Genomic DNA, 25,082 nt, shown 5'->3' with positions numbered 1-25,082 from the left:
ACAAAATGCGTCAAATATATCCAGCCTATGTCCTTACACAAAAGGAATCGTCAAAGAATAAAAGTTATGTTCTATTGTTTTAGTCCACATGTACCAATGTTGTGTGGAGTAGATTTCAGTGTTGAAATGTGTAACTCACCGATAGGAGTCCTCTGGGTATGTCCTGGTTACGTAATCCTGCAGCTCCATGTAGGCCTTCTCCTGGAACCTCTCAATCTGTGGCGTATTGTCTATGCCAGGATGGTCTGATACAAACATGGAAACATAAATAAGCACCTGCAGCAATGTTTCATGACAGCTTGGACAAAGCTCACCAGGACTGAAGAGAACAATGGCTTTGAGGAAGGCGTATTCATAAGCATCTGGAGCCAGTTTGGACATGCTGTTACAGAACTCCTGCAACCTCCAGATGTGCTCCATTACTACCTTCACCCGCTCTTGGGATAACTTGTCTGTTGGACATCAGAGGTGAGAACATAAACATGATGTTGAAATGGATAGAAAACATCCTTCCATGCAGCTTTGTCAAGCAAATTCAAGAACTTCACATATGTTTAGCTTTTCTAATTATTACCTATTTGTGATCCTAGCTAAGGCGTTTGTTTACCTAAACCGCAAAAAGGACGGGGCATTAATTGGAAGCAGGCGATAACTTTATTCTTGTTATCCATGCCAGATTTGATTTTGTTCTGTTCACTGTTATGCTGACGACACACAGCTGTACATTTCCGTGTCTACTGATGACACAAGACCAATTGGTACTCTTTTTAATTGCATTTCAGATATTAAGTCCTGGATGACAGATATTTTTTTACAGACTGAAGTTTTAGTCATTGGCCCTAAGGCCCTGAGTCCTTGTCTTTAACTCCATCACTATAAGTGAAAAATCTGGGCGTCGCTTTCAATTCTGACCTTAGTTTTGTACCACAAATAAAAATATGTAACAAAAATAAGCTTTTATCATCTTATGAATATAGCCAGAGCTAATACATGCTTTCATTAAAAGTTATATACATTAATGTAACGCCCTGCTTTCTGGTCTTCCTAAAAAGGTTATTGCACCATTGCAATTACTCCAAAATTCAGTGGCACGTGTACTGACGATGACCAGAAGGCGGGCTCACATTACACCAGTTTTAAAATCTCTGCATTGGCTCCTCGTGTGTTTCAGGGTCAATTTTAAGGTTCTTCTTTTAGTTTAAAAATGTTTTTTATGGTATTGGACCTTCTTATCTTTCAGATTTGCTTTTACCCTACGATCCTCCAGCACTCATCTCCTAAATTATTCCAAAGGTGCGGACACAAAGTCACGGGATGGCATCTTTCCATCATTATGGCCCCACCCCGCCTATGGAACAGCTTGCCGGAGGACCTCAGGGCTGCGGAGAACGTTCATGTTTTTAAAGGGGAACATTATCACCAGACCTATGTAAGCGTCAATATATACCTTGATGTTGCAGAAAAAAAGACCATATATTTTTTTAACCAATTTCCGAACTCTAAATGGGTGAATTTTGGCAAATTAAACGCTTTTCTATTATTCGCTCTCGGAGCGATGACGTCACGTTCGGGAAGCAATCCGCCATTTTCTCACTTTCGTCGGTGTGTTGTCGGAGGGTGTAACAACACGAACAGGATTCGGATTCAAGTTGCACCAGTGGCCCAAAGATGCGAAAGTGGCAAGAAATTGGACGAAATTTGTTCAAAATACGAGGCTGTGGGGAAAGCCGACGAAATGGTCAGTCGTTTGTTCCGCACACTTTACCGACGAAAGCTATGCTACGACAGAGATGGCAAGAATGTGTGGATATCCTGCGACACTCAAAGCAGATGCTGACATCAACTCCAAAACTGGACAGATCAGTTTTCAGGAAAAGAGAGCGGATGAGGGTATGTCTACAGAATATATTAATTGATGAAAACTTTATTCATTACTCGCGGTTTTACGTAAATTATTATACATAAACTGTGTTTACCAATAATTTAGCTTAAAAACATTTATTTTTTTCAATCATTCGAGTACATTCGGGTAGTCTTGTGTAATGCAGTATTTTGTGTCTATTTAAGTATGGTTAACCTGAGTGCTGAAATCGTGGAAAAATATATGTTCTTAGCGCGCCTGAAATGGGCTGTCTGCACTCTCAAAGTGCATGTTGTTGCCAAATGTATTTCATATGCTGTAAACCTAGTTCATAGTTGTTAGTTTCCTTTAATGCCAAACAAACACATACCAATCGTTGGTTAGAAGGCGATCCCCGAATTCGTCCTCGCTTTCTCCCGTGTCGCTGACTGCCGTGTCGTTTTCGCTTGCATACGGTTCAAACCGATATGGCTCAATAGCTTCAGTTTCTTCTTCAATTTCGTTTTCGCTACCTGTCTCCACACTACAACCATCCGTTTCAATACATTCGTAATCTGTTGAATCGCTTAAGCCGCTGAAATCCGAGTCTGAATCCGAGCTAATGTCGCTATAGCTTGCTGTTCTATCCGCCATGTTTGTTTGTATTGGCATCACTGTGTGACGTCACAGGAAAATGGACGGGTGTATATAACGATGGTTAAAATCAGGCACTTTGAAGCTTTTTTTTTTAGGGATATTGCGTGATGGGTAAAATTTTGAAAAAAACTTCGAAAAATAAAATAAGCCACTGGGAACTGATGTTTAATGGTTTTAACCCTTCTGAAATTGTGATAATGTTCCCCTTTAAGAGCGGGCTTAAGACCCACCTTTTCGATTACATTTTTACCTAATATTAATTAATTCTAATGAAGTCATTCGTACTTTACTTTTTATGTTATTAGTTAAACAAGATTTTATTTACTTCTATATATTTTTATTTACTGTACGGTATATTAATTTTAGTTTTTTTCCAATCATCAATCAATGTTTACTTATATAGCCCTAAATCACGAGTGTCTCAAAGGGCTGAACAAGCCATGACAACGACATCCTCGGCTCAGATCCCACATCAGGGCAAGGAAAAACTCAAATTTATATTCATATGTCTTACTTGTATTTTATCCTTTATCTCTACTCATGGTTCTTAGTATTTTACAGGTTTTTTTGTATTTTTACTTTCCAACTCAGAGGGAGCCATCTGCTTCAGGAGTTATCAGCCTTGCTGTGTGGGAGCTTTGTGTCAGCGTGCTGGTGGCCGTGGTCTGATGACCTCCTGGTGCAGATGGCTCCAGTGATAGTGTTTGCTCACATGTCTCCTCTGTACTCAGCCATGCATTCATTTGTTCATATAGTTGCATATATGTGTCTATGTGTGTGTTTGGTATTTGTGTCCATGTGATAATGGGGGATATGGGTCATCGGGGTATTGTTTTTAAGTTTGTAAAACACTTTGCGTTGTATTTCTTTTATGTATGAAAAGCGCTATATAAATAAAGTTTGATTGACTGATCTATTATACATTTATTATTAATCATATTTTTTACTATATGTATAAGTTTTTTTTGTTTTTTTTACTTTTCAGCAGTGGTAAGCTTCTGGTGCAGATGGCTCCCGTGATAGTGTTTCCTCACCTGGCTCCTCTGTACTCAGCCATGCATTCATTTGTATGCGTGTGACGGATACTGGGGGGAGGTGGGTCATTGGGCAATTGTTTTTAAGTCTGTAAAGCACATTTGAGTTACATTTGTTTTATGCACGAAGGCACTTTGTAAACAAAGTTTGATTTAAGTTGGCAGTATTGTGTAGACTACAGCGCAACAAAGCTATGGAAAAATGGTGCTGAATTCGTACCTATCCCAACTTTCAAATACCTAAATGCCCCATTGTGCATGATCGTTTAATGGCAAAAAGCTGCAGGTTTACTAGATGTGCGAGCTCCAGTAAGAAGAAGACTCCCACCTTCCTGCAGGCTGGTCTGCAGATGACTGATGATGGCACTTAAAATGGTGCCGACGTTCATAACATTGGAACACTGGGCCAGGCCCAAAGCAAACAGCTCGTTCCAGCAAGCTTTCATCAAGTTGATGTCGTTGTCGTCCTGATTGCTGTGAACACATCACAACAAGGTGAGCTGCGGTGGATGCTGTGGAAAAAGGAGCATCCACGACTTACCCTAAGGCTTGGAAGGCAGGTATGGAGCGTGCCCAGTGCATTGAGAGAAAAAGGAGGCGCGACGCGGACTCACAGATGTAGTTGACGTTGAGGTACTCTGGCACGGGCACAGGCATCATTAGCTGTAGGGGCGCAGACAATAACATGAGCAAAGCAATGTGACACACGAGGATGTCACGGGTGTTCATATCGTGCTTTTTACTTTGAAGGGAATATGGTTGTCGGAGAGCAACGAGCCTTCCAGCTCCAACACCGGGCCCGACTGGTCGCCTGACATCAGCTGCATGGTGGCCTCCAGGTTGGTCGCACAGGAGCCATCTGCGGTGTGCAGGACTTTGGCCAGGGTGTCGAACGCTCTGGACAACATTATGTGGTGAGAAGTATGCCATTGGGGTTTTTTTCTAGTTAGCAGGATTAGGCACAAACTACATGGCCAATTTCTAATAAACTTCCTGGGTGTATATTTTGGTGCAAATCCAGATAATGTTGAGTTACAATGGAGCAATTCCGTCCAACCCAAAAAACAAAGGGTAGAGTCCTGTCTATTTTTGTCATCTTCCATTAACCAGGAAGTAGTCTGCTACTAACAAATGGATAAATGGTGTAGTCCCCGCATCTGTTTGCAAATAGTTGGTAGAGCTCCAGGCTTTTTATTTTATGTGTTGCAAAGCCAGATTTTTTCCATCCATTTTCTTCCGCCCAGACTTCCCTCTCCCCAGCCACGTCGTCCAGCTCTTCCCGGGGGATCCCGAGGCGTTCCCAGGCCAGCTGGGAGACATAGTCTTCCCAACGTGTCCTGGGTCTTCCCCGTGGCCTCCTACCGGTCGGACGTGCCCTAAACACCTCCCCGAAAGGCGTCCGGGTGGCATCCTGACCAGATGCCCGAACCACCTCATCTGGCTCCTCTCCGTGTGGAGGAGCAGCGGCTTTACTCTTGAGCTCCTCCCGAATGACAGAGCTTCTCACCCGCCACCCGACGGAGAAAACTCATTTTGGCCGCTTGTACCCGTCAGAATAATTGTATCTAAGTTATCACAAAATTTCCCGGCGAGAGGACAAAAGCTGTCTTTGATCCCACCAAACAAAAGGCTTGTAAAACTCCACTGTGTAGGATGGGGAGCGACATGAGGGTTCTGTTTCTTTGATGTATTGTAATCCACAGACAGATTTTGTCTTGACCCGAGATCTACAAAGCGAAGAGGAAGCAGGACCTGACTCCCCTCCAGGGACCTTTTCTCTGAACTGTTTTGTGGCCAAAGGCAGCACCTGTTTACGACCCCCTTCCTTTCGAAACAGCTGTTGCCATGTAATCAGGGAAAGTCCAAATAAAAGGTGTACAATCTTTCGTCAGAGCGTGGTGAAACTGTACAAAGAGTACAGTCCAGACGTCTCTCCTCAATTGAGCCAAATTTAATTCTGTCTCTGTTTAATTCCTTGCTTCTTGTCTTGTTTAATAGATGTCATCAGTGTTTGAACCTGACCTAACCCAAGGCTCATCACCATCGGTGAGGATGGCCAGATTTTTTTCATTTTTCAAAACTACTACTGTTGAACCCCCAAAATTAGCACAGTGTGGGCTCACTTAGCTAGCTTTTTATCATTTGGTTCATAATGGAAGTGTTCCCCTCTGCACTAGAACAAAAAAATGAAACAGACCTGTTGTCTCTTGCATTTAATGTAAACCAGGAAGTAGCCTGCTAACATATGGATGAGATCAGAGTGCCATTTTAGTCCAAGATGTGTCTATTTATAGGGAACTTCATTAAGTCCTGAAGCACGAGACCACATGGCCTTGCAGGAAATCGTATTACTCTCAGTGACAACGACAAATGCGCTTCTTTGTCTTTCTCATGATAGTATTCGGCTAACCAGACGCTTTTGCTCACCGCGTGATATCGCTGGCCGTCTGCTCGTCGTCCTGCATGTCCGCCGTGGAGCCGTCGCCGTTGCTGAGCGTCTCGGCGCCGATGAGGTCGTTGCCACCGTCGCTGGCTTCTCTCGTCTTGTTGAGGTGGGCGAGAGACGTCACCACGTTGGCCAGCGTGCCGAGGTCACCTTGGGAATGGTCGTCATGCTGGGGAGGGGGACAGAATTTTCAGAAAGCGGCGATAGTCTTGAGAAATATTATACTATTGGACCTAAATCAACTGCATCTACACTCGCCGGTCATATCATTAGGTACACCTGCACTATCTAATGAGACCCAGTACAAGAGTGCCGTCCACAATTCTGCCTTTATAACAAGAATGAACCAAAACTGAATTAAAACGCTTGTGTTTGGGTCACCTCGTTTAGCTGCATGAGGGTCAGATAATTAGAATCACCTCAGGAATAAACTTATGAAGAATTCAAGCGCAAAAAAACGATAAACTTCACCTAGTCCATTTGAACGCAGACTGGACTAGAAGGACAACAGCAGAGATGTATACAAGAAGGGCATAGGCAGACTCTTTTTCCTGAGGAAGCTTAGGTCCTGATCTTTTATCAGTCTGTTGTGGCCAGTGCCCTGTACTTTGCAATGGTTTGTTGGGGGAGCAGCACCAGCAAAAAGGACTTAAACCGGATTGACAAACTGATCCGGAAAGCCGGCCAAACTATTGGCACGCACTAGGAGGCGTTTGTGTCAGTGAAGGACAGGAGGACACTGGACAAACTGCTCGACCTCATGGACAATCCTGCCCTCCCACTCCAGCAGACAATTGAGGGACAGCGGAGCTCATACTCCAACAGGCTCCTTCAGCTTCGTTCCCAGTGTTTGATTCAAGAACTCCTTCGTTCCGCACTCCATCCAGCTGTATAATCACTCGCCATACAGCAATAGATGATATTTGTCTATTACCTGACCACTTTTATAGTCAGGTCAGGCTTATACCGCCACGGGTAAGATGTAAACACCGTGCTACCTGCCGCATTCGGGCAGATGGGGCTCGTAAACCTGGTAAGGCAGCCCATCTAGGAGAAGGAAATCTCCAATCTCAAAACCACCGCTGCCTTGCGGTCAACCCACTTGAGGGTAAGGCTAAGGGAGTAAACCCCGACAGAAAATCAGGAGCCGGAGTCCTGAAGGCGGTTTGATGTTGTAGCGTCATTCCGGCAACTCCTGCGGCGTCACTGGTGCCAACTTGTATCGACACTCGTCGCTCCCTTGGATCCACCAGCCATGCGGAGAGGGGGGGCTTGCTGCCCGGACAACAGCTTGCCCTCCATAGTTCCATGCCCAGGCCATGTAGATCCACTGGAGAGGTCCACTGGAGAGGTCACTCCAGCAGATACCGGTTCTAAGCCCATCCGATTGGCGAAGGAAACAGGTGCCAGGGGCCATCTCCGTCTCCCGAGACGGAAGGATGCCGACGACTACCTGACCACTTCTATGTCATATTATATAAAAATATAATATATCAGTATATATTATATGTGAAGTGAAGTGAATTATATTTATACAGCGCTTTTCTCCAGTGACTCAAAGCGCTTTTACATAGTGAAAATATATATATACTGTATATATAATATGTAAATATTACATATATGTTACATTTTATATTGCTACTACGGTACTTTTTTTTTGTCTACTTTATACCTGCATTATCCTTTCCATCCTTTGTAACTGAGCTCCTGTGTGGAACAATTTCCCTTGTGGATCAATAAAGATTTTCTAAGTGTAAGTCTAAGTCTAAACGCTATTTTGCCGATTTTGAGCTGCGAGTCCCACAAAATGTTACTCTCTACCAGGAGGTAAAACGCAATTTCCCCCAGAAGGGACTTATCTTTCGCATTTCACTGTTGCATATTCTGTTTCACTTCAGAAATAGACATCTTTTTAGGCACAAACAGACAAATCCATCGGTAACCATCAGTGCATCAACATTTGATGACGTCAACCAATATCAGCGCTCATCTTCGCTAGCCTTGTATCTGTTTTGCCATGATTGTGACTAAATTACAGCATCAATGATAAGTAACTTTGATGAAATCAGCGAGCGCCTGGGGCCCTGGCCTACGCTGTCCTGATCAATTTGAGCGGTCCAAGTGCTATGTATGTATAGATAGGTAGGTTTACCGACCCCAGACACATTTTTTTCTCTAAATTTGTACCCCCCCGAGCCATAATAATTGTCCAGGCGTGCTGTACGTTACTGACACAGGCAATAGACGACATTTTTCCCATTGATTTTTTTCGTAAGCTGTGAAAATCTGCTGTACAGTATGTAAATATTACATACGTCATATTTTATATTGCTACTACGGTACATTTTTAGTCTATTTTACAAACCCCGTTTCCATATGAGTTGGGAAATTGTGTTAGAAGTAAATATAAACGGAATACAATGATTTGCAAATCCTTTTCAACCCATATTCAATTGAATGCACTACAAAGACAAGATATTTGATGTTCAAACTCATAAACTTTTTTTTTTTTTTTGCAAATAATAATTAACTTAGAATTTCATGGCTGCAACACGTGCCAAAGTAGTTGGGAAAGGGCATGTTCACCACTGTGTTACATCACCTTTTCTTTTAACAACACTCAATAAACGATTGGGAACTGAGGAAACTAATTGTTGAAGCTTTGAAAGTGGAATTCTTTCCCATTCTTGTTTTATGTAGAGCTTCAGTCGTTCAACTGTCCAGGGTCTCCGCTGTCGTATTTTACGCTTCATAATGCGCCACACATTTTCGATGGGAGACAGGTCTGGACTGCAGGCGAGACAGGAAAGTACCCGCACTCTTTTTTTACGAAGCCACGCTGTTGTAACACGTGCTGAATGTGGCTTGGCATTGTCTTGCTGAAATAAGCAGGGGCGTCCATGAAAAAGACGGCACTTAGATGGCAGCATATGTTGTTCCAAAACCTGTATGTACCTTTCAGCATTAATGGTGCCTTCACAGATGTGTAAGTTACCCATGTCTTGGGCACTGATGCACCCCCAAACCATCACAGTTGCTGGCTTTTGAACTTTGCGTCGATAACAGTCTGGATGGTTCGCTTCCCCTTTGGTCCGGATGACACGAAGTCGAATATTTCCAAAAACAATTTGAAATGCGGACTCGTCAGACCACAGAACACTTTTCCACTTTGCATGAGTCCATCTTAGATGATCTCGGGCCCAGAGAAGCCGGCGGCGTTTCTGGATTTCGTTGATAAATGGCTTTCGCTTTGCATAGTAGTGCCTTAACTTGCACTTACAGATGTAGCGACAAACTGTATTTAGTGACAGTGGTTTTCTGAAGTGTTCCTGAGCCCATGTGGTGATATCCTTTAGAGATTGATGTCGGTTTTTGATACAGTGCCGTCTGAGGGATCGAAGGCCACGGTCATTCAATGTTGGTTTCCGGCCATGCCGCTTACGTGGAGTGATTTCTCCAGATTCTCTGAACCTTTTGATGATATTATGGACCGTAGATGTTGAAATCCCTAAATTTCTTGCAATTGCACTTTGAGAAACGTTGTTCTTAAACTGTTTGACTATTTGCTCACGCAGTTGTGGACAAAGGGGTGTACCTCGCCCCATCCTTTCTTGTGAAAGACTGAGCATTTTTTGGGAAGCTGTTTTTACACCCAATCATGGCACCCACCTGTTCCCAATTAGCCTGCACACCTGTGGGATGTTCCAAATAAGTGTTTGATGAGCATTCCTCAACTTTATCAGTATTTATTGCCACCTTTCCCAACTTCTTTGTCACGTGTTGCTGGCATCAAATTCTAAAGTTAATGATTATTTGCAAAAAAAAAAAAAGTTTATCAGTTTGAACATCAAATATGTTGTCTTTGTAGCATATTCAACTGAATATGGGTTGAAAATGATTTGCAAATCATTGTATTCTGTTTATATTTACATCTAACACAAATTCCCAACTCATATGGAAACGGGGTTTGTATACCTGCATTGTCCTTTCTATCCTTTGTAACCGAGCTACTGTGTGGAACAATTTCCCTTGTGGATCATTAAAGTTGGTCTCAGTCTAACTCTCTGACAGTGTCAATCAAAACCGAGCATTATCTTTGACATGGCAGCTCTTGTGATAGAATCTCATTCGCTCGTTATAAGGATGTACCTAATATTGCGGCCAGCGAGTGTCTTAGCGCACATACAAAAATGACCTTGTCCGGGGATGCTGGGATCATGATGGTGTTTTCCATCTTAGGAAAAGATTGTTGGATGTTGAGCAACATGCTGGACTCGAGCAAATTTGTAGACCTGTTTGTATAGAAATGGAATGAATCACAAATGATTAGATGAGCAAAAATAAACAAGACGGGCGGGATTCAAAGCCAATGCTGGAGTTACCTGAATGTATCATTTTCGGACATAAAGGTGGGCGTGGCCGCCAGAGGGCTGCACAGGTTCTTGCGGATGTAGATCTTCTCTGTGGAGGCTGCGCAGTTGACAGATCTCTCCCTGTTGGGCGCATCCATTGGCTTCCTCTCGCACTGCACGGCTGCAAGACAACAACACAATAAACGTCAGTCCTTACAGTGGCCCCCGCCAGACCCATTTGACAGCAGACTGAATACACATCGTACAATCTTGTTTCATGCCCAGCGCAATGCAGCGCTGCAGCCGACAGTACTGGCAGCGGTTCCGGTGAATCTTGTTGATGGCGCACTCCCCGGAGCCCCTGCACGTGTACACCAGGTTCTTCCTGATGCTGCGTTTGAAGAAGCCCTTGCAGCCCTCACAGCTGACGGCCCCATAATGGCGCCCTGCCAGACGGGCAGGAAAAAAACAAGAACATCAGCAATGTGTGAGAAATAACATGAAGGCGAATTAAAAAGTGATTCCAACCTGAGGCTCTGTCACCGCAGACAACGCAGTACTCCACAACTGGCTTGGAAATAGACTGGTCCGAGCCCTCGGTTACAAACTGACAAACAATCGGAGAATAGTGGTATTGAAAACCTTGCAAACAACGTCAGGTTGACAGCACGTGGCTGCCGTTGAGTCATGAGACCTCAGCCGAAGACTGTGAGCGTTACCTGAATGGGCTGTCCAGACAGCTCGGGGTTGGCAAACAACAGCTGGTTGACCGCGGCGCTGTCCTGAGTGGTGAGGATGACCTTGTTGGGGGAGCCTTCCTGCCTGGCAAGGATGAACTGCTGCTTCGCGGGAGAAGCCGGCTCAAGTGCTGTTACAATTTGGATTTTCTGGCCCGTCTGCGGGTCGGTCACAATCTAGAAGAGATAAGATTGCACATGTTAAGGTCAGCAGTCATGAGCTTTAGTTCCATAAGATAACAGCATAAAAAGCGATCAAGTGTTCTTTTCACCGCTGACGTAAATATTTTCACTGTAGGAGTAGAACCTAGAAAGTCGAATGACTCTGTGGTCCAAACAGTTGCAATTTCTTCAACTGAGGTCAGCATTTGTAGTTTTACAATTAAGAATGTTTAAAGGGGAACATTATCACAATTTCAGAAGGGTTAAAACCATTAAAAATCAGTTCCCAGTGGCTTATTTTATTTTTCAAAGTTTTTTTCTAAATTTTACCCGTCACGCAATATCCCTAAAAAAAGCTTCAAAGTGCCTGATTTTAACCATCGTTATATACACCCGTCCATTTTCCTGTGACGTCACATAGTGATGCCAACACAAACAAACATGGCGCGTAGAACAGCAAGCTATAGCGACATTAGCTCGGATTCAGACTCGGATTTCAGCGGCTTAAGCGATTCAACAGATTACGCACGTATTGAAACGGATGACTGTAGTGTGGAGGCAGGTAGCGAAAACGAAATTGAAGAAGAAACTGAAGCTATTGAGCCATATCGGTTTGAACCGTATGCAAGCGAAACCGACGAAAACGACACGACAGCCAGCGACACGGGAGAAAGCGAGGACGAATTCGGCGATCGCCATCTAACCAACGATTGGTATGTGTTTGTTTGGCATTAAAGGAAACTAACAACTATAAACTAGGTTTACAGCATATGAAATACATTTGGCAACAACATGCACTTTGAGAGTGCAGACAGCCCAATTTTCATCAATTAATATATTCTGTAGACATACCCTCATGTCAGCAGGCCAGGGAAGCTAGGGTCGATATTCTTCTCTTGATCATCTTCGGTGGCATAAGGGACGGTGTGAGCCAAGACATCCAGGGGGTTTAGCTCGCTCGTCTGCGGGAACAAACTGCCGCCATTGCTTGCCGTGCTACCGAGGACCTTTGTCCCTGAATTGCTCACACACTCCAGCAGATTCAATGGGGGTCTGGCGGCAGATTTCTTTGACTTTATCGTTGGAAATGCATCTGCTTTGAGTGTCGCAGGATATCCACACATTCTTGCCATCTCTGTCGTAGCATAGCTTTCGTCGGTAAAGTGTGCGGAACAAACGTCCAATTTCTTGCCACTTTCGCATCTTTGGGGCACTGGTGCAACTTGAATCCGTCCCTGTTCGTGTTGTTACACCCTCCGACAACACACCGACGAGGCATGATGTCTCCAAGGTACGGAAAACAGTCGAAAAAAAACGGAAAATAACAGAGCTGATTTGACTCGGTGTTTGTAATGTGTTTGAGAAAATGGCGGATTGCTTCCCGATGTGACGTCATCGCTCCGAGAGCGAATAATAGAAAGGTGTTTAATTCGCCAAAATTCACCCATTTAGAGTTCGGAAACCGGTTAAAAAAATATATGGTCTTTTTTCTGCAACATCAAGGTATATATTGACGCTTACATAGGTCTGGTGATAATGTTCCCCTTTAACAATAAGATGCACATATCTGCATTATGACTAGAGATGTCCGATAATATCGGACTGCCGATATTATCGGCCGATAAATGCTTTAAAATGTAATATCGGAAATTATCGGTATCAAAAAGTAAAATGTATGACTTTTTAAAACGCCGCTGTATGGAGTGGTACACGGATGTAGGGAGAAGTACAGAGCAGTTGCATCTCCCAGTTAGGGCTGGGCAATATGGCCTTTTTTAATATCGCGATATTTTAAGGCCATATCGCGATACGCGATATGTATCTCGATATTTTGCCTTAGCCTTGAATGAACACTTGATGCATATAATCACAGCGGTATGATGATTCTATGTGTCTACATTAAAACATTCTTCTTCATACTGCATTAATATATGCTACTTTTAAACTTTCATGCAGAGAAGGAAATCACAACGAAAAAAATCACTATTTTTTTCATACGGTGTTGATCTGAAAATGTTTGCCTCGGCATTTTGATGGTGTGGACGTGTGGCACCAAACGGAGATGTTGACATGCGGAGTAAGCACTCTTCATTGTCTAGCAGGTGACTTTTCAAATGATGCTACATATTAGCAGTGTAGCCGAGTGTCCTGGATTTGTCTATACAGTGTACTTATCTAAAAAATAATAAACGGGAGACATTAGAGCAGGTTCGGTAGCCACCGCTTCTTTAATGTCAACATCACACACCTCCTTCCACAACCACATACACCCTACGTCACAGCCCTACGGCAACTCTGGAGGGACAAAACTCCTCCTCCTTACCGAACACACTCCGGTAACTTGGGACACCCTTGTTACAGCAGTAATGCTACTTTTTATAGCAACGCTTTTGCCCCACACTTGACAATTTACGGGTGCCTGTTCGACATATTCCCACTTAAAGCCAAACCACCACCAGACGATGGACCCCCTGCTGTTTTTCTTGGGAATTAATTATTCCTCCATTTGTTACCAGATTCGCACCTTCTTTCTCTTGTATTAGCGCTCGCACCACTCCGCTAGCATCACAGCTAACGTTAGCCATGCTGCTACCTCTCTGCTCGGGGAGGGCGTATATGAATGTGACGTATGACGTGACAGTATGTGACGTGTTTAAGAAGGTGCACTTGTCTGTCTGTGAGAAGGAGAGACCGGAAAATGCGAGGAGAGCCTGTAGTGTAATGCCCGCAGCTAAAAGCAACTGCGTGAGAACGTATACTCGAATATCACGATATAGTCATTTTCTATATCGCACAGAGACAAACACGCGATATATCGCGTATATCGATATATCGCCCAGCCCTACTCCCAGTCATACTTGCCAACCCTCACGATTTTCCCGGGAGACTCCCGAATTTCAGTGCCCCTCCCGAATTTCTCCCGATTTCCACCCAGACAACAATATTGGGGGCGTGCCTTAAAGGCACTGCATTTGCGTGCCGACCCAATCACATAATATCTACGGCTTTTCACACACACAAGTGAATGCAAGCATACTTGGTCAACAGCCATACAGCTCACACTGAGGGTGGCCGTATAAACAACTTTAACACTGTTACAAATATGCGCCACACTGTGAACCCACACCAAACAAGAATGACAAACTCATTTCGGGAGAACATCCGCACCGTAACACAACAGAACAAATACCCAGAAACCCTTGCAGCACTAACTCTTCCGGGACGCTACAATATACACCCCACCACCTCAAAATTAGGCATAACAATGTGTTAATTCCACGACTGTATATATCAGTATCGGTTGATATCGGAATCGGTAATTAAGAGTTGGACAATATCGGAATATCGGCAAAAAAGACATTATCGGACATCTCTACTCTGTGGTCCACAGAGTTGCAATTTCTTCAACTGAGGTCAGCATTTGTAGAATGTTTAACAATAAGATGCACATATCTGCATTATGACTGTTTTATTGTTTTTTTGTCTTATGAGCTCCTTTGGGGTAAAACTAAGGCTATGTCCACACGAACACGGAGAGTTTCAAAAACACATATTTGGGCTTAAAACAATCTCCATCCACACAAGTGTAGTTTCAAAAGTGTCTATGTCTAAACACAAACACACACACCTGCTGTCATGCACATTTTGTCCAATCAGAAGCCTGAAAAAAGCAGCAATATCTGACTTGGTGGCATTACACCTCCTATTATGTTTATTTTGACCGACTTCAGACGTACAATGACATGTACATTATCTTTAAAAGCAGCCTGCACGCACACAGATCCCTGGGAACATTATTAAAGAGTGAATGCATGCCTGTGCTGCTGAAACCCAACACTCATAGAATTATAACATGTTCGGCAACATTGTGATGTATTACATGTGCAGTGAAGTGTACATTATTTGTAAAATCAGCACGCACTAACGAGCCAAGGAAACCATTCTGCATGTTTAAGGGAATTATAAAGCATTTAATCATGGATATAGTGATATGGCACATGTGTAATGAAGTGTATATTGTCTTTAACATCAGTATGCAAAAGTCGGTGTTTTTAAAGACCAAAGTATGCGTCTGCATGTGGACAAGAGGCCTAAACGCAGAGATAAGTATGCATTTATTAAGTATCTGTATTCGTGTGGCCATGGCTTTTATATTTGCCTCGAGTCTAAACCTTTCAAAATAAGCCTAAATCTGCACTCACCGTATTTTCCGGACTATAAGGTGCACTTAAAATCCTTTTTATTCCTCAAAACTCGACTGTGCGCCTAATGTAAGGAATACGTTTGGTTGAGCTTACCCACCTCGAAGCAATTTTATTTGGTACATGGTGTATTGAGAAGTGTGACCAGTAGATGGCAGTCAAACATAAGAGATAAGTGTAGGCTGTAACGTTTGATGTGCTTCAACATATCAATCAATCAATCAATCAATGTTTATTTACATAGCCCTAAATCACAAGTGTCTCAAAGGGCTGCACAAGCCACAACGACATCCTCGGTACAAAGCCCACATAAGGGCAAGGAAAAACTCACCCCAGTGGGACGTCGATGTGAATGACTATGAGAAACCTTGGAGAGGACCGCATATGTGGGTAACCCCCCCCTCTAGGGGAGACCGAATGCAATGGATGTCGAGTGGGTCTGACATAATATTGTGAGAGTCCAGTCCATAGTGGATCCAACATAATAGTAAGAGTCCAGTCCATAGTGGGGCCAGCAGGACACCATCCCGAGCGGAGACGGGTCAACATAGGAGTATTATTATAGTGTGTGTATAAGGTAAAACATATCTGGCGATTTGTTTCGCAATATTATGCAAAAGCAACTTTTCTTACCTTCTGGTACCTGCTGATCTGTATTTGGGATCTGCATGAATCCTGAAAAATTGCGCGGGTCCGCCTTTGTAGTCCGTGCCGACACCCTAGTCGATAAGCTTCTTCTATTTCTCTATCTTCTTGTTATGGGACATTCATCCTCCGCTGTTGCCATTTCTAATATAAAGTAGTGTAAAGTTCTTACTTATATCTGTCAGTAAACTCGCCATGAAAGCACTAAAACATACCGGTGTAGTGAGTTTACATTATTCACCCAAGGAACTTTAGTTACTAGAGTTCCGGTCGGACGTTTTTTCACGGGACACATTTCGGGTGTTGTTGTTCCCGGATGAGGAGATGCTGCTCCGTTATTGATTGAAGTAAAGTCTGAATGTCATTAAAACAGTTAGCGCCATCTTTTGACACTTTTTCCACTCCCGTCCTTGCACGCTACACCGCTACAACAAAGATGACGGGGAGAAGACGCTGCCGAAGGTGAGCCACGTAAATGAGACCGCCCACAAAACGGCGCATCCTGAAGCGACTGTCAGAAAGCTGTAAAACATCATCTATGCAACATTTTGACCAAAGAACCACCATTACATGTTATGTAGACCACAAGGAAGTATTTTACATTTAGAAAAAAATCATAATATGACTCCTTTAATGCGCCCTATAATCAGGTGTGCCTTATATATGAAAAAAGATCCAAAAAAGACCATTCATCGGTAGTGCGCCTTATAATCCGGTGCGCCCTATGGCCAGGAAAGTACGGTACTCATGGAAATAAATAGTTTAATGGGGCTCTAGACCAGTGTTTTTCAACCACAGTCTGGTGTGCCGTGGGAGATTATCTAATTTCACCGATTTGGGGTAAAAAATATTTTTTGCAAACCAGTAATTATAGTCTGTAAATGATGTGTTGTTGTTGAGTATTGATGCGGTCTAGAGCTCGGCAGAGTAACCGTGTAATACTCTTCCATATCAGTAGATGGCAGCAGGTAGCTAATTGCTTTGTAGATGTCGGAAACAGCGGGAGGCAGTGTGCAGGTAAAAAGGTGTCTAATGCTTAAACCAAAAATAAACAAAAGGTGGGTGCCCCTAAGAAAAGGCATTGAAGCTTAGGGAAGGCTATGCAGAACGAGACTAAAACTGAACTGGCTACAAAGTAAACAAAAACAGAATGCTGGACGACAGCAAAGACTTACTGTGGAGCAAAGATGGCGTCCACAATGTACATCCGAACGTGACATGACAATCGACAATGTCCCCACGAAGAAGGATAAAAACAAAGTAGATGCGGGAAATATCGCTCAAAGGAAGACTTGAAACTGCTCCAGGAAAATACCAAAAAAAGAGAAAAAGACACCAAAATTGGAGCGCAAGACAAGAACTAAAACACTACACACAGGAAAACAGCAAAAAACTCCAAATAAGTCACGGCGTGATGTGACAGGTGGTGACAGTACACCTACTTTGAGACAAGAGCTATATTGATGCATGCTTGGTTATGGTTTAAATTCATATCCAACAATGGCGACAACCACTTTTTACTGTCAACTGAGTTTTGTTGTTTAACAATTTCTGCTGGTGGTGTGCCTCCGGATTTTGTCAGCTCAAAAAAGGTTGAAAATCACTGCTCTAGACCATCACCTAAAACCCAGATGTGCCTCTAGTTCACGTGATTGGAACCCACTTATATTTGTTCCCATCTCAAATGAGAGCAAATGTGTCCGCTTTTGTTTGTAACTTTGTTATTGTGGCTAATTTAAGGATGAGAAATGTCATTCCTAAAAACATTTTCTATTATAAATATATTCAACACAGCAAAAAAAAAAGTTTTTTGTTTTAAGATTTGTGTTCAATTTATTCTTCTGACCCCAACACCTGGGGAGACCTTACCTGGATTCGGTGTCCCACCGACATGTTTTTGTCCGCTGCGGACAGAAGTTGGATCCTTTGGGTCTGCCCATCCATCCTGGTACTGCACACATCCACTTACGGCCGCGCCTCGCCTCACTGCCCCATGAAGTATTCACACCTGGGGAGGAAATGTTAATCCTTCATAAGATTGGATTTAATACTGTTTATTAACACATACAATGGTTTGCCGTTTTAGATTTATATATGCACATTAATACAAACCCCAAAACCAGTGAAGTTGTCACGTTGTGTAAATGGTAAATAAAAACAGAATACAATGATTTGATAATCCTTTTCAACTTATTTTCAATTGATTAGACGGCAAAGACAAGATATTTAATGTTCACACTGGAAAACTTTTGTTATTTTTTGCAAATATTAGCTCATTTGGAATTTGATGCCTGCAACATGTTTCAAAAAAGCTGGCACGAGTGGCAAAAAAGACGGAGAAAGTTGAGGGAATGCTCATCAAAAACTTATTTGGAACATCCCACAGGTGAACAGGCTAATTGGGAACAGGTGGGTGCCATGATTGGGTATAAAAGCAGCTTCCATGAAATGCTCAGTCATTCACAAACAAGGACGGGGCGAGGGTCACCACTTTGTCAACAAATGCGTGAGCAAATTGTCAAACAGTTTAAGAACAAGCTATTGCAAGGAATTTAGGGATTTCACCATCCACGGTCCGTAATATCATCAAAAGGTTCAGAGAATCTGGAGAAATCACTGCACGTAAGCGGCAATGCCTGTGACCTTCGATCCCTCAGGCGGTATTGCATCAAAAAGCGACATCATTGTGTAAAGGATATCACCACATGGGCCCAGGAACACTTCAGAAAACCACTGTCAGTAACTACAGTTGGTCGCTACATCTGTAAGTGCAAATTAAAACTCTGGGACGGCGTGGCAAAGTTGGTAGAGTGGCCGTGCCAGCAATCGGAGGGTTGCTGGTTACTGGGGTTCAATCCCCACATTCTACCATCCTAGTCATGTCCGTTGTGTCCTTGGGCAAGACACTTCACCCCTTGCTCCTGATGGCTGCTGGTTAGCGCCTTGCATGGCAGCTCCCGCCATCAGTGTGTGAATGTGTGTGTGAATGGGTAAATGTGGAAATACTGTCAAAGCGCTTTGAGTACCTTGTAGGTAGAAAAGCGCTATACAAGTATAACCCATTTATTATTTATTTATTTACTATGCAAAGCCAAAGCCCTTTATCAACAACACCCAGAAAGGCCGCCGTTTTCGCTGGGCCCGGGCTCATCTAAGATGGACTGATGCAAAGTGAAAAAGTGTTCTATAGTCTGACGAGTCCACATTTCAAATTGTTTTTGGAAACTGTGGACGTTTTGTCCTCCGGACCAAAGAGGAAAAGAACCATCCGGATTGTTCTAGGTGCAAATTAAAAAAAAAAAAAGCATCTGTGATGGTATGGGGGTGTATTAGTGCCCAAGACATGGGTAACTTACACATCTGTGAAGGCACCATTAATGCTGAAAGGTACATACAGGTTTTGGAGCAACATATGTTGCCATCCAAGCAACGTTATCATGGACGCCCCTGCTTATTTCAGCAAGACAATGCCAAGCCACGTGTTACAACAGCGTGGCTTAATAGTAAAAGAATGCGGGTACTAGACTGGCCTGCCTGTAGTCCAGACCTGTCTCCCATTGAAAATGTGTGGCGCATTATGAAGCCTAAAATACCACAACTGTAGAACGACTTAAGCTGTACATCAAGCAAGAATGGGAAATAATTCCACCTGAAAAGCTTCAAAAATGTGTCTCCTCAGTTCCCAAATGTTTACTGAGTGTTGTTAAAAGGAAAGGCCATAAAAATGCCCCTGTGACAACTTTTTTTGCAATGTGTTGCTGCCATTAAATTCTAAGTTAATGATTATTTGCACAAAAAAATATGTTTTTCAGTTCCAACATTTGCAGTCTATTCGATTGAATATAAGTTGAAAAGGATTTGCAAATCATTGTATTCTGTTTTTATTCACGAACTACACAACGTGCCAACTTCACTGGTTTTGGGGTTTGTACAATAATTACTGGATTTGGGATTCATTATATGAGACCAGTAAAACAAAACAACGCACCAATATGACTGATTATGTCCATGCATATGTTTTCAGCATGCAACATGACAAATTTCTTTCTTTCTTTAGTTTATTTTGAACATGAACACACTTACATCATAATACATCACACAATTTTCATATCATTTCATTTTACATCATGCCCGAAAAGGAGTAGGAAGAAGCAAAGCTTATTTAATCCTACCCCTTTCCCACTTCAAAGCGTTTACAAATATATAGAATCATTTACTGACCTTTTTATATCATAAAATAACATCTATGAATTAGTATACAACAGTTTTGTAATATGTAATTAATTCAGTCATTATTAACATACTGAGATGAAGAATATCTTATTTTCAATAAGGTTGAAAGTATTTCTCATAATTCTTCGTTTTTGTACTCTGTAAGCACTAGAGATGCGCGGTTTGCGGACACAACCGCGGAGTGCGTGGATTATCCGCGGATCGGGCGGATGAAATTTAAAAAAATTAGATTTTATCCGCGGGTCGGGTCGGGTGGTTCAAATTATAAAAAAAAATTAGATTTTAAATAGATTCAGGCAGGTGGCAGTTAAACTAATTCGGAAATATATATACATAGTTAAATGTTGTTACCCACATACGAAAAACGAGCAGGCACCTGCAGCATATGCCACAACAGAAAAAAAACTTTTACGGAGCGGAGAAGGGACGCCTCGCCGGGGTCCGGGACCGAGGCCCCTTCCCCCGAGAGGGCCCCACCGGGAGCCGTAGCTGAGGCGATCCGCGAGAAGGGCCCGACGCACGTCCAGGGTCACCACCGCGCCCACCGCACCGACACCCCGCCTCGTCCGCCTTTGCCGCGGCCGGCGTCACGCGCAGCAGGTAAGCAGCTTACCTGCCCGCCACCCCCGTGGCCGGGGGCTCGTAACAGGGGTCACTCCGCGCGCTCCGCCCGCGCAGCTTACCTGCCCGCCACCCCTGTTGCCGGGGGCACGTAACAGGGGTCACTCCGCGCGCAGTGCGCTCACGAAAGGGGTGGGGCTCACCCTGGTTGATACAGACAGCAGCTAGGACGGTGGCCATGGAAGTCGGAACCTGCTAAGGAGTGTGTAACAACCCACCTGCCGAATCAACTAGCCCTGAAAATGGATGGCGCTGGAGCGTCGGGCCCATACCCGGCCGTCGCCGGCAGAGAGACGCGCTTGGAGGTGCGCTCAGCGCGGCTCCCATATGATTGCGCACTGGTGTGCGTCTGGGCCGTGACAGCGTGGCACGCGAATGTCTGACCTGCATTGGATCAGTCTCCTTTCTTTAACAGGCAAAAGCTTTATAACCTCACTAATGCCTTGCATCGTCTATATTACCGTATTTTCCGCACTATAAGGCGCACCTAAAAACCACAATTTTTCTCAAAAGCTGACAGTGCGCCTTATAACCCGGTGCGCTTTATTACGATTAATTTTCATAAAGTTTCGATCTCGCAACTTCGGTAAACAGCCGCCATCTTTTTTCCCGGTAGAACAGGAAGCGCTTCTTCTTCTACGCAAGCAACCGCCAAGGAAAGCACCCGCCCCCATAGAACAGGAAGCGCTTCTTCTTCTACCCGCCCCCGGAAGAAGAAGAAAAAACGCGCGGATATCACCGTACGTTTCATTTCCTGTTTACATCTGTAAAGACCACAAAATGGCTCCTACTAAGCGATCCGGTTCATAAAAAGACGCAATCTCTCCATCCGCACACGGATTACTACCGTATTTCACAGCAACTGAACCGCACTGTGGAACGGGAGCACGTACGGTGAATATTCGCACCACAGGGAATGAGAAGTCGTCCTTCACTGTGGTTCTAGCTTGCCATGCTAATGGCCAGAAACTTCCTCCCATGGTGATATTCAAAAGGAAGACCTTGCCAAAAGAGACCTTTCCAGCCGGCGTCATCATAAAAGCTAACTCGAAGGGATGGATGGATGAAGAAAAGATGAGCGAGTGGTTAAGGGAAGTTTACGCGAAGAGGCCGGGTGGCTTTTTTCACACAGCTCCGAAGGCGAACACACCTTCACTAAGACGGGCAGACAGCCTCGGACGACATACGCCAACATTTGCCAGTGGATCGTAAATGCCTGGGCAGATATTTCGGTCACAACTGTGGTCCGAGCTTTCCGGAAGGCAGGATTCACAGAACAACAGCGACACTGACTCCCGATGACTTCTACGAGACGGAACCGGCCATTTTGGATACCACGCTTGCGCAACTTTTCAATTCGGACACCGAAGACGAAGAATTCGAAGGATTTACGAATGAAGAATAACTTCAGAAGGTGAGCGCTATGTTTATTTTGTGTGTTGTGACATTAACGTTCGAGCAACATTATGTTACTATTGCTCTACACCATTTTGAATTTTACTATGTTTGTGATTGCACATTTGCGTACATTTTGGGACAGAGTTGTTAGAACGCTGGTTTTCAATATATTATTAAAGTTTGACTGAACTATCTGACTGTTTTTTTGACATTCACTTTAGCGCAGCGTTTTTTTGACATTCACTTTAGCGCAGCGTAGGCGCGGCTTATAGTCCGGGGCGGCTTATTGGTGGACAAAATTATGAAATATGTAATTCATAGAAGGTGCGGCTAATAATCCGGTGCGCCTTATAGTGCGGAAAATACGGTAAAGCCGCTACTCCTCCACATCGAGAGGAGCCAGATGAGGTGGTTCGGGCATCTGGTCAGGATGCCACCCGAACGCCTCCCTAGGGAGGTGTTTAGGGCACGTCCAACCGGTAGGAGGCCACGGGGAAGACCCAGGACACGTTGGGAAGACTATGTCTCCAGGCTGGCCTGGGAACGCCTCGGGATCCCCCGGGAAGAGCTGGACGAAGTGGCTGGGGAGAGGAAAGTCTGGGCTTCCCTGCTTAGGCTGCTGCCCCCGCGACCCGACCTCGGATAAGCGGAAGAAGATGGATGGATGGATGGGTTATATTTCTCCTCTTTAGTTGAGAAGAATTGTTGTACATTCTTTGGTAGCAGGTTATAGTTTGCTTTGTACATCATTTTAGCCGCTTGCAATTTTACCAAATCACCGAACTTTAATATTTCTGACTTAATAAATAAAGGGTTTGTGTGTTCTCTATATCCAACATTATGTATTATTCTAACTGATCTTTTTTGTAACAATGTTACATGGGTTCGCCCCCATTCCATTTCCTACATAATCTTTCCTAAATTATTGGTCACGATTAGAATAAAAAGCTCGAATCCACTTGGATTGAATCAATATTTATGCTGCAAATAATTGTAAACAACTGTTAGACGCGGGCTAGTGAAACAACCGATCATCAAAATACCGATATTTTTATGTCGACAAAGTGACACCGATCAAGGCGATACGTATCGTGGCAACGCCTCACAAACGATTCGGTGTCTGCTTTTTTTTCCCACACACAAAAAAAATCGATACGGAAGATAAAAGGTATTTCTTTTCCTGTGGGTGAAAGGTCAACATTGAAGGGTTACGGCATGCTAGCACCGCAAAGGCCCGTCGAAGCGCTAACAGATAGCGGTAGTCGTCAAGACTTGTTTTTTAAATTTAACGGTTATATTCTACCACATGTCATCAAAATAGGACGATAATTATCGATATTTTGTAGGTATTTCGGTGTCACGGCGCCCATTCTGACTTGTTCCTGTTTGGGGTGTTAGCATGTAGCTAACATGGCGGCTAAGGCTTGTGTCGCTATTAAAAAAATGCAGGGAAATTATTAAATACAACCTTGACATTACCGGTGGCGGTGCCGTAACTCTACCCGACCTACGTGCTGTTTTTGTGGCTGTATACTCACTTAGTCCCGTTACGACGCGTAGGAGGGGGGAAAAGGGTGCTAACGGTGCTAGCGTCCGCGTTACCTCGCCTGTGATGTGCGCGGACAAACGGTGTCGCCGGCCAGGCTCCGCGGGCACACACGTTACCCAAAAAATATTTCTTACCTGCCCAGGAGTTTGAGAAGTGTCAAATAATCGTTAATTTCCCCCTAAAAAAATAAATAATTATCCGCTTTGTTTGGCTTGGTGGGAGGGTCAGAGTTCGTGACCTTTTTTTTTTTTTTTTTTTTTTTCTCTGGGGAAACAACTCCCGCGCATGCCCAGTTCGGCTATACAGTGTGTACACTATGATGTTCAACAAGGGCTTATTATTGTACTTTTAATTTGATTATTAATAGTATGTACAATGATGAAAATATGTTTGATTCTAACCTACAGTTTCTTGGAATATATTTTTAAATTAAAGTTAGAAGTTAAAGTACCACTGATAGTCACGCACTAGAGATGCGCGGATTATCCGCGGGTCGGGCGGTTGAAAAAAAAAAAAAAATTAGATTTTATCCGCGGGTCGGGTTGGGCGGTTGAAATAAAAAAAAATTAAATTTTAAATAGATTCAGGCGGGTGGCAGTTAAACCAATTCGGAAATATATATACATAGTTAAATGTTGTTACCCACATACGAAAAACGAGCAGGCACCTGCAGCATATGCCACAACAGAAGAAGAAAAAAAAAAAAGAGATGGCAACGCCGGCAGCAAACTAACGCGACAAACTAAAAAAGGGAATACTAAAGACCAGGGGGAAAAAAAGGCCAGAAAAGTTCAGCGTGGACTCGTTTTTATGAGGTTGTAAATCAGGATGATAGTAATGCTGGCTACGTGATTTGCAAGAGCTGCGACGCTGTTTATGTCTACGACAAGTCACAAAACCGGGGACATCTAACATGGTGCATCGCATTTGTGCAAAACCCCGAACCTCCGCAAACACCCTGAGCATGAGCAGTTTCGTCCGCCGTGATCCCAGAAGAGTGCCACAGGATGTTAAAACAAGATAGAACGCAGCTGCCTGCAGCAGCTTGAGTGGCGCGAGTGCGCTTGGAGGTGCGCTCGGTGCGGCTCCTGGATGATTGCGCACTGGTGTGCGTCTGGGCCGTGACAGCGTGGCACGCATTGAATGTCTCTGCTAAATTGGATCAGTCTCCTTTCTTTAACAGGCAAAAGCTTTATAACCTCACTA

At 43.7% G+C, this 25,082-nt stretch overlaps 1 protein-coding gene across 3 annotated transcripts in view; it reads right to left on the bottom strand.

The window, feature by feature from the left end:
• Positions 1 to 24,169, bottom strand: part of nr2c1 (nuclear receptor subfamily 2, group C, member 1) — a 31,449-nt gene extending 7,280 nt beyond the window's left edge. The window contains exons 1-13 of one of the 3 annotated variants that reach the window (XM_061924606.1): positions 24,011 to 24,169; positions 17,945 to 18,083; positions 11,049 to 11,243; positions 10,858 to 10,936; positions 10,596 to 10,775; positions 10,360 to 10,510; positions 10,164 to 10,269; positions 5,959 to 6,146; positions 4,275 to 4,428; positions 4,073 to 4,194; positions 3,860 to 4,005; positions 315 to 452; positions 140 to 245 (exon numbers count right to left, since the gene is read on the bottom strand). In XM_061924606.1, coding sequence (XP_061780590.1) covers positions 140 to 245; positions 315 to 452; positions 3,860 to 4,005; positions 4,073 to 4,194; positions 4,275 to 4,428; positions 5,959 to 6,146; positions 10,164 to 10,269; positions 10,360 to 10,510; positions 10,596 to 10,775; positions 10,858 to 10,936; positions 11,049 to 11,243; positions 17,945 to 18,019 — 1,640 coding nt within the window. In that variant the 5' untranslated portion in view covers positions 18,020 to 18,083; positions 24,011 to 24,169. The other 2 variants (XM_061924608.1, XM_061924607.2) reach the window with 2 other exon arrangements.
• Positions 24,170 to 25,082: the final 913 nt, after the last annotated feature.

This window comes from Nerophis lumbriciformis, linkage group LG29 (assembly GCF_033978685.3).
Source record: "Nerophis lumbriciformis linkage group LG29, RoL_Nlum_v2.1, whole genome shotgun sequence".
Classification (NCBI taxonomy): Eukaryota; Metazoa; Chordata; class Actinopteri; order Syngnathiformes; family Syngnathidae; genus Nerophis; species Nerophis lumbriciformis.
Note: the sequence above shows the minus strand (reverse complement) of the source record. Positions and strands in the feature narration are given on the sequence as shown.